At 35.4% G+C, this 10,411-nt stretch overlaps 1 protein-coding gene across 3 annotated transcripts in view; it reads right to left on the bottom strand.

The window, feature by feature from the left end:
- Nucleotides 1-10,411, bottom strand: part of astn1 (astrotactin 1) — a 267,140-nt gene that overhangs the window by 209,989 nt on the left and 46,740 nt on the right. For all 3 annotated transcript variants that reach the window (XM_016446854.1, XM_016446855.1, XM_016446856.1), the window contains exon 2: nucleotides 4,522-4,709. In XM_016446854.1, the coding sequence (XP_016302340.1) occupies nucleotides 4,522-4,709 (188 nt within the window). The remainder of the gene's footprint in view (nucleotides 1-4,521; nucleotides 4,710-10,411) is intronic.

Here is a 10,411-nt window from a genome sequence, read left to right as displayed (position 1 = left end):
GTCAACTTCTTTTTAGCTTATTAGTCCTAATTTAAAATGGACATTATCTTAAAGACAAGGTAATCAGCCAATCACAATGACATGGATGCACTTCTTGCCGGAAGTGCATAGTTCATAAAATATATAAATAATCAAAATCTAATCAGCAAATAATTACACATACATATATTTTTCTATGGTGCCTTCTAAAAAAAATATCAACTCAATCATAAGCTGTAACAAACCTAAAATCATCAGTGAAAATTTATTTGGTCTGACAACAACCTTTATGAGCTTCTACCTCATTTCACCCTACACAACCTTAATCACGGAGGTGTCTCAATCGTGCAGTGATCACATTATAAATCTTGTTTGTACATCTGTACTCTGAATAATTAAGTAATTAATGACCGGGGCCCATTATTTCTGCTGTTTACAGTTCATGGACATCAAAACACTATCAATTTTGCTTAAATACGGCTCTGTCCTTCATGATACAAGCATAATGCCCTGAGAAGAGAAAATTGTTTGGATCCTGTTGCCTTCCTCAATGAGGTTAAATCATCTGCTGACTTCCCGCATGTTGCCCTTAGAATACTAATAACTATCTTTGTGGGGATATCAATGTCAGAGTCTGTGTTTGAGATGGGAGGCATGCAATATTCTTCAGCTTCTGAGGGATCAAGCAGGGTTCGCTCAATAGAGGAGGTTTCCCGGAGCTCTGAGGAATCATATTCCGACAGGGATCTTTCAGTAATCAGTGGCTTTGCACAGAGAATCAACTAGCCATCCAAAACAACTGCCATACTGCTGTAATGTGCAATTACAGGATTTGAAATTCAAGCAGCAAAGGAAATCCAGCAAAGCCTGGAGACCCCATATGTTCCTTTTACTTTATTAAGAAATAATGAGCCATTTGTGCATTTCCTATTAAAATATTTGCATACCAAACACTTGACTTGAATACTGACTCGAACAGCCCATTCATCCAACCTGTGTTCAGAACTCTCCATTCATCTGAGCTACACAGCTCGTCACTGCTAACTTTGCCCCATACAAACCCCACTGCTGTTCAGCATGACAATTTACAAATATGGATTTTCCACTAATTATACTGAGTGTGTTTAAAAGCTTTTAAAATCCTTATGCCCTCAAGAGTCTTCGCTCCAATTGTTCTGAGGCTAACTTCTGGGGATGACAGTAGTATAACGATCTGAGAGAGGAGAACCGTGAAGCCAGGAGGCGTAACCACTAATTGACTGAATCTGAACAAACACTATCTCCCTTTCTATCTCACACACAACTTGAACTTTTCTTATCTACATAATATTTTCTCTCCTGACTCAGTCCACACTGAATCTGCACCTCAGATCTACAGAATTTGTTTTTCTTCCTTTTTTTTTTCTTTATTAGTTCAAATTAAATCTATGGAAGCTTGCTTCTGCCACTGAGTAAAAAATAAAAAGGGTAATTGCAACTTTTTTTATTTCAAAATTCAGACTTTTTTTCCTGCAATTCAGATTTTTTTTTTCTCAGAATTGCATGATATAAACTCATAATTATCTCATAATTATGAGATAGGAATTGTGACTTACAAAGTCAGAATTGCTTGATAAAAACTCACAATTGCGTTACAGTCAGAATTGCGAGAAATAAACTCAGAATTGTTTATATTTTGTAATTCTGATTTTTTTTCTCAGAATTTTGAGGAGTAAAAAGAATTGTGAGATACAATCTCAGAATTGCTGAAAAAAACGTCAGAATTGTGACGCAATTACCTTTTTCTTTTCTTTTTTTTTTATTCTATGGTGGGCTTCCATATAGAACAGTTTTAGAAACTTTTTGGCCAAATCTTCATTATTTATTTTTGCTAATTTTCAAATTATTTGTATGTATAGACTTCATTGTTTTACTCTTGGCCAAGACCAAGAATTTCAATCTTAAAATTATGTAAAGTCATCATAAATATACTATGACTCTATAAAAATATGTTTAAGTGGTACATTTATTGTGTGAAAATTATATAATGGAATGAACAAATAGTGAACAGTCCATAGTGGATCAAAACCAAAAGTTAGTGTTAGTGGTTGAACGGATCGTAGTTGATCCGTGATCTGAATGGACCAAGCCCCACGGTTCGGCATGCATGTGATCTACAGATTAATTGCAAAATTTAACCATAATAGAGTGAAAGTTTACCATTTGTATGTGTTTACGCACACAATCGATTTTAAACCATTCCAGCGAAAGAAAAGGTGCAAGGGAACTAGATTTGTTACTCGCGCATTGTTTTCTATTACAGCCGCACACGCAGAGAAGCGCGTTTCAGACTGAGCGCGAACACATAACTGAATCCTCTTTCGTATCTCCTTCAGTCCTTGCCTATGAACAGACACATATAAACATTAAATTATGACAAAATACCAATCTTGACAATCATTCTGGTAAATGCACTCAGTCTTAAGTGAACGAGAACAGCTGAGAAAGAAATCGGATGTGTATCATTATATTTGATCCATGCATCAGGTCTTAAAGGGACAGCAGCCTATAAATACCTGCTGCTGTCATTATGCTCATCAAACAGCAAAACACATTTTTGATAAGATTAATCTATATCTAATCTATATAGTTTTAGCTGTGGTATTGAAATAGTACTTAGCTTTAAGTAATAAATGGAAAGCATTACATTGAAATATTTTTTTATTTTCTTGCTGATCTGAAAAATGATCCGATCCGTGGCTCAAAAACCATAATATGATCCGAACCGTGAGATTTGTGATCCGTTGAACCCCTAGTTTTGTACTTGGTTACCATGGAGACAACAGTGTCAGGGAAGAGAATTCATGTGATTAATTGTGACAGATGTGTTGTGTGAAAAAAAAAAAAAACTGAACAGAATCCTTTTATTGTGTGTCATCTTCAATCAATCTGTAATTTTCTCATATTATGCAGAAGTGTGGAATTATTATTTAATTGTCAGTATTTAGAATACACAAAATGCTAGCTACAAAATTAGCCTTACAAAGACAGTGGAGTCTGACATTTTATTCAAAAATATGTATAATGTCATTTTCATCAAAAAAACAAAAGTGAGAGTTTGATTTTTCTTTTTTCTTTTCCTCCCACAATTCACACAACCAAATGTGCCCAATTGAAGCAACACCCTTACCATTATCTATATGTGACCCTGGACCACAAAACCAGTCACAAGGGTCAATTTTTCGAAATTGAGATTTATACGTCAGCCTAAAGCTGAATAAATAAGTTTTCAATTGATGTATGGTTTGTTAGGATAGGACAATATTTGGCCGAGATACAACTATTTGAAAATCTGGAATCTGAGGGTGCAAAAAAATCAAAATATTGAGAAAATTGCCTTTAAACGCTGACCCCTCTTCTGCTTCCTCTCGCGCCGCTTGTGGCGCCTCCGCTGTGGGCAAGGTGCAGCAGTGGGGGTCGGTGATGGTGTAGGCCTCCGGAGCAGACCGAGATCCTGCAGCTCTTCGGCGTGCGCGGAGTTTAACTCTAAAAATGTGGTTCTGCCAAGCACTAAAGTAACTAAAACTAATATAAAGCATTAATAAAAATGGTAATGCTTTACAATAAAATGCTTTATTAGTAGGAAAGGTTATTAATGAGTATGCAAAATACCTGATGTTTGATGTTAAATGGAAGCTCGTGTCATTAGCAATAACTTAGTATGAATGAAAGATTGATTTTCGGTATCATACGCATAATTACAACCCTTTTTATAAGTATCAACCAAATCTTCGCAGAGATATTTCCCCACATGATAAATTGAAGCATCAGGTTAATGTATGCACGCTCCGCCTTGCAACAAGTCGACTGGAAGATCGTGCCGTGGGGCAGACCAAAATCAGTCTGCTTAAAAATGGACACAAAGCTCACTCGCTCTCTCTCTCTCTCTAGAACTGTGGCTTTCCGCCTTGGTGACCACCGAGGGAATTCCCAGAAACCACGTCATCCAGACGCCCGACCAGCAACCAAACAAAAGCCGGGATTCCCTCAAGCAGCCAACGAGGAAACCCCTCCGCTTCTCAGCTGTCACAAAAGCAAGTAACAAACAGAAGTCTTCTATCTGCTGAAATCGGTGCTGAATTGAGTTTTAGCAGTAAACGTAAGATAAATCTCTGCTTTGTGATTCTCTCAGGTTGAATTTAAAAGAACTCGTGGAAAACGAGTATTATAACTTCTCAAAACCTGAATTAATTAATAATAATTAATTCCCTAAGAAAAGTAATCTGACATTACATCCTAATGATTTTTGCCATAAAAGAAAAATCAGTAATTTTTACCCATACAATGTATTTTTGGCTATTGCTACAAATATACCCCAGCGACTTAAGACTGGTTTTGTGGTCCAGGGTCACAGATTTAAAGTTTTTTAGAATGAACTTTGTTCAAATATATTGTATCATTTGATTTTTGTTCCTAATTTGATGAATTTAAATAATTCAGAAGTATTTGTCCAAGAATTACTGCAGCAAACATCAAGAACTCAAACTCAGACAGGTTGCATACCATGACAGATATGTGCAGGATACGGAGCTCTTCCTCGGCGGAGTCACTAGCGGGATAAGTGGTTGCCGCCAGGCCAGGCAGGTTCTGACTGCCATCCTGATGGTGGATGTGGAAGAGCAAAGTGCCATTTTCCAACCACTGCTGCCTCCAGCGAACCAGGGGGATGTCTTCAGAGTTCCCAGAAATCTCTGCAAATATAAACAGAAGAAAATCAGGTTCAGTAAATGTTTTGTGTTGCATTGAGAAGAATGTGATGGTTTGCATTATAAATCATAAATGCTCCTGTCATGCAAATATGCACAGTATACTGTGACTATACATTATTCATATCACTCCAGACATTTTAGGATTATCAAAGCAATCCCTACGGCATTTAAACTTCACTCTAGAAATAAACATGAAACAGCCTCAAGTCCGGTTAATGGTGCAGAGACAGATGACTTGAGTTTGTCAGAACAAATACACATTAATAGAAATGGTGCTACTGGACGTCACATTAACAGACGATTTAGGTGGAGAAATGATAAATAGGCTTTCCTTTTACTCGCAGCTCAAAGCTAACTGAACATATGTTCTTGACATTGCATACAGTCTGTTTGATATGTAAGGACAGAGGATTTGGATAAGCCTTTGAAAACGTGTCATTTTATGACAGTTTATTGAATTATACGGGTGGGGTGATTCACTGGATACGTGCTTTTAATTTTTAATGGTTGCTATAGAATTCTCTTTTTGTTTGTCTGATTAGGCGTTTGTTCTTAAACATACTGATGTACTGCTGAAACAAATGAAAAACAAAGCTTTTGACCTGCGCTGCCTCTTCTGCATTAGTAATATTTTACACAAAGGGGAGGCAGACATCTCCTTTCAAAATGGTGTTTGCAGACTGCACATCGAGGTGAACCCCTGACCCACTTTATGAGTTGTATATGCACAGGCACAAACCAGAGTGACTCTGCACTTCATCACTAGATGACATACAGAGTCCCAGGGGTCCGGTGGGATACGGCACCTTTATTAATGAAACAACACGCATGATACAACAAAGGCATGTTACAGGAATAAATTACTGCTGTTTGCTTTTTTCCTATAAGGGTTTCTTTAAGCATGAGCAATTGTGCCCCTGTGGACTTTTAGAAAATAAACTCTCTTAAAACACATTTTCAAGTTCTCTTACTACTTTATTTCTCTACTAAAAATTTGTTTTTGTCTAAGTTCTATTTTTCTTTGAAAGTCATGAACACTTCCAGAACAATATAATTTCATTTCCACAACTACATGTGGTTTAATAGCATTCTGTGATGGACACAATTCCTTTGTTTTGTCAAGTCTAATTTCATTATCTAGTATTTTGTGTATCCCAAAATATAAAAATAAATCAGTGACACTTTAGAATAGGGAACAAAGGTTCACTATTAATTAAGAGTTTTTCCTGAACGAACTCCTTAGTTGCTGTTTATTAATAGCAAGTAAATTAGTTGTTAAGTGTAAGTATAAGTAAGGATTAAACAGTCTAAAATATGATAATGCAGTATAAAGCATTAATATGTGTGTTATAAGTACAAATAAACATGAACATGATAGTATACTTGTAACAGGCATGCTAATATGCAACTAGTTAATAGTGAAAATTGGTTCTTAAAATAAAGTGTTACCAATAAATATATAAGTGTATAAAATAAATACAAATATATAATGTTTACAATTTGTTAATAATTGGACAAAATTTCCGCATTGACCAAAAAGAATGCAAAAAATGATATATTTCACACTTTTAGTTTATCACAATTTTAAAACACCAATTTTATGTAATGTACTGCAACTCATACTGTATCTTAATAACAGACTTTTATATTTTAAGAAGTTTGATGAGTAGCAAAAATAATTGATAAAGGTTTCCAAAACCATGAGACCTTCACTTGATAAAAAGAAAAGGATGCAATCTTTTTTTTTTTCACCTGCTAGGATATAAATGTAGGGATTTCATGAACAGGACACTGATACGCCACTGTTTGAAATCGGTTTAATCAGGTGAACTTCGGGGATTCAGATCTGAGTCCTATCAAAACCTGAATGAATTAATAATAATTAATTCCCTTACAAATTTAAGTAGTCAAGTTATCTACATAAATGTGTCCAAAGTTGAAGAAACATGCATAACATTGTCCTCACTTCAAAATTCAGCAGGATGTGCTTTTTGATTTGAAATCACTTTAATTTGACATTTTAAATTTTTGCTGAAAATAATTATTTCATCAAAATGTGCATAAATAATATAAAATCAAGAACCCAATAGTTAAATTTAATTAACTGTGTTTAATTTCACTGTTAGAAATCTGACTTTGAATTTAATTATGATCCATACAGGTCACGCATTCCGTAAAATAACCTGAAGACTTTAATTTCACACCCTAAATCCTTTCCGTTATCACAGAGTTTTATTTTTTTGATGATGCTGTCAGTTCAATCAACTCACCCTATTCAGTGTCATGACAAATTTGTAAAACTAACCAACAGAATAAATATCTTGGAGAGAAAACTGTTGTAATGTCAGTGGAGGCCGGCATCACATCTGTTTTGAACTTCAACATGAAGACACGCACCTGGAGGGACCCATGTGAGGGTCACTGCACCTGGACGCATTTCCCACAAGCCACAATAACACATTCACAAATCCTGTCCAGTTGGGGGGCCTTATGGGGCAGGTGTCTATCATGAAGGAATTGTTCACCCAAAAATGAAAACTTGAGCTTTCATTTTATGCAAAAGTACAGCATTGACATGCTGCTAAACATCTCTTTTTGTGTTCAACAAAAGAAAAGGAAAAATAATGAAAGGAGGGTTGTTAAATGATGGCCGACTTTCCATGTTTGGCTAAACTATCTTTTTAGTATAGGAATAATGATGTGCAATTACCCACCCATCCTAGGCTGCCCTCTTTTCTCTTCTTGTTGTTTGTTCGGCTTAGTTTTGTTTTGTATGTCCTTTAGTAATGCCACCCATGGATTAATTTATTTTTGTCATGCAGTCCAAAACATGGGCTTTGGAAAAGGTGTAAAATTAGGTGTAAAAAATATTCATGAATCATTCCAACTGTTAATAGGGAGCCAGACTTTGGTTTGAATCTGTCGGACAACCTGAAGACTGAACGCTGATTGTGCCGAATTCTCTTTTAAATGCATATCGGGCAATAGTTGCCTCGAAACGGCTGTTTAAATGCAGGAAAGCACAAACCAAAGGGAGAGATAGAAAGAGAAAGAAAGAGAACAAGAAAGAGAGGGCTGGGGTAAAAAGCTAGTACTATTCATCTCACATCCTGATGCAGTGTTAGAACCCGCCCTCCCTTCTCTTTCACTGTTCCTATGCTTACAGAGATCCACAGACCCAAATATACAATCTGGCCTTTGGCTAAATACAGCCATTTACAAAGGCCTCTGAGGAAGAACCTTTCTAGAATTGGCCAGGGTGTTTGGCATCATGTTCATAATGCAGACAGAACAAAGGCTAACGTTTCAGAAAGCACAGAGTGGTGGCCTGTCATTATGTGGGATTCGCATTTTGATTTAAAGAGTGACTATCTCTGAACATTATTTTGTGTATTTGGTGTAATGAAATGTGTTTATGCGGTTTAAGGTAAAAAAACACATTATTTTCCACATACTGTACATTATTGTTTCTCCTCTATGCCCCGCCTTTCTGAAACTCATCGATTTTTACAAAGTTCATCGTTCTGAAAAGCGAGGTGTGCTCCGATTGGCCAGCTATCCAGTGCTTTATGCACCAAGAGCTTGTAACACTCCAAAGAGAAAGGAAAACTTGAAATTGCATCATATGACCCCTTTAAAACGATGCATACAGGCAGGAGGACTAAGGTTGCAATCAGCTTTTGTTCTCCATAGATTGAGGCATTAGTCTTGTGGTCATGTATGCTAGTAAGCAATTATTATAAGCAATTATGTTCTAATTGCCATTGTCTGAGACTAGGCATGGTGAGCTTGTGGAAAAGAAAAATGGCATCTAATACGGTGTAATTATCCCAACTCTATTCTCATGCTTATTTTACTTCTTTAATTCTAGAAATGTGAAAGTTTGCATAAACTATTTTAGAAATGAATTTCCATTACTGTACTGTACCAAAAAAATACATAAAAATAAACAATAAAAATAAAATGTAAAAATAATACAAATAAGATTAACAATTAATTCAAATAAAATTCTTAAAATTATTATTTGTAAAATATGTGATCACATCTAGTGCATGTAATATATTGAATTATCCAAAACTTCAACATTGTAATTCATGTTAGATTCACAAACGTCTTCTGCAGTTATCACAGCATTAGAGAAACAAGAATCATGAGCGATGAACATGACAACTCAACTCGAGAGATGTTTTGTTCAAAGCAGATCAAAGTTTACCTTCACCAGCCTGTTCCAAAGTATGTCTCCTCCGATGGTGAAAATGTTCCTCCTGAATAAGAATTCAGGGCTAAGCAATCAGTCAAAGTCAGTTTTATTTTGTAAGCCTATCCAACACCCCGAGCATTAAGTGCAATGGCTGAGCATTAAGTGCAATGGCTAGTAAATGGTAATTTGTTAAAGATTCAAAGCCATGTTTAATATTTCATGTTGGATAATTAGACTTAAGATTGAGCACAACGTACAGAAAATGCGTACCTTCAAGGTCTTTCATGGCGCTGTTATATGGATATACACTAAAGAATGATTGAACAAAATCATTCCAAGTTAAATCATAATCAATTACTGTGATTGCTTTTTTCTAGAATAATCAACAACGACAGATATTAACCCTATAAAGCCTATTTAAAAATGCCTCGACATTATCAGCATACACAGGTCCTGCTTGTCATGTGTTTTCTGCGTTGAAACCTTTTCTGTAAAAATAACTTTTATATTGTTAGTGATATTTTAAGATGAACACTTAATGGATTGCCGCAACTTAGGAATAGGTTTACTTGATTATCCATGAATCTTTTTTTTTGTGGAAAATATATGATCAAATGTGACCCTGGACCACATAACCAGTCATAAGTTGAATAGGTATATTTGTAGCAATAGCCAACAATACATTGCATGGGCCTTTTAGTCCAAAAATCACATGTTCCATGAAAATATTTTGTAAATGTTATTTGGTAAATATATCAAAACTTAATTTTTAATATGTTAGATTAGTAATATGCACTGCTATGAACTTCATTTGGACAACTTTAAAGGCGATTTTCTCTTTTTTTTTTTTTTTTGCACCCTCAGATTCCAGATTTTCAAATAGTTATATCTCAGCCAAATATTGTCCTATCCTTATTTATTCAGCTTTCATATGATGTATAAATCTCATTTTCAAAAAACTGACCCTTATGACTAGTTTTGTGGTCCAGGGTCACAAAAATGATACATAAGGGTTTTGTGGAATGTTTATTTGTACATCCCTCAGTCACCATTGTATTGCATTGCATTATATTGTCTGGCCCCACAATAAATCCTACAGAGTGTTGATCATAAAACCACATCAGGTCAGATGCAACTGACATACTAATTCTATGCTATACACCTCAAGGTAGATTGAAGCACAACTTTAAAGTGAACTGATTTGATATTGTAGAAGACCAAAAACAATAAAACAAGCCTCAATGAATCAATCTCCTCAGAATGAACTATTTTTGGTCCAAATAAATCTGGTTTATGTGAAATATAAGGTGGGTTATAGTTTCTAACGGGGGTTATTCTAGGGGGCTTTACACCAGATGAGATTCTGCAATAGGCTGGTCTGAAAGTTGCAGATCCAAAAAAATATTATTTTAAATAAACCATTAATAACATACCACATAAATCACAGGGTTTTTTTTTTAAACCGGGTGTACAACTTTGCATT

This window comes from Sinocyclocheilus anshuiensis, unplaced genomic scaffold (assembly GCF_001515605.1).
Source record: "Sinocyclocheilus anshuiensis isolate Anshui unplaced genomic scaffold, SAMN03320099.WGS_v1.1 scaffold375, whole genome shotgun sequence".
NCBI lineage: Eukaryota > Metazoa > Chordata > Actinopteri > Cypriniformes > Cyprinidae > Sinocyclocheilus > Sinocyclocheilus anshuiensis.
Note: the sequence above shows the minus strand (reverse complement) of the source record. Positions and strands in the feature narration are given on the sequence as shown.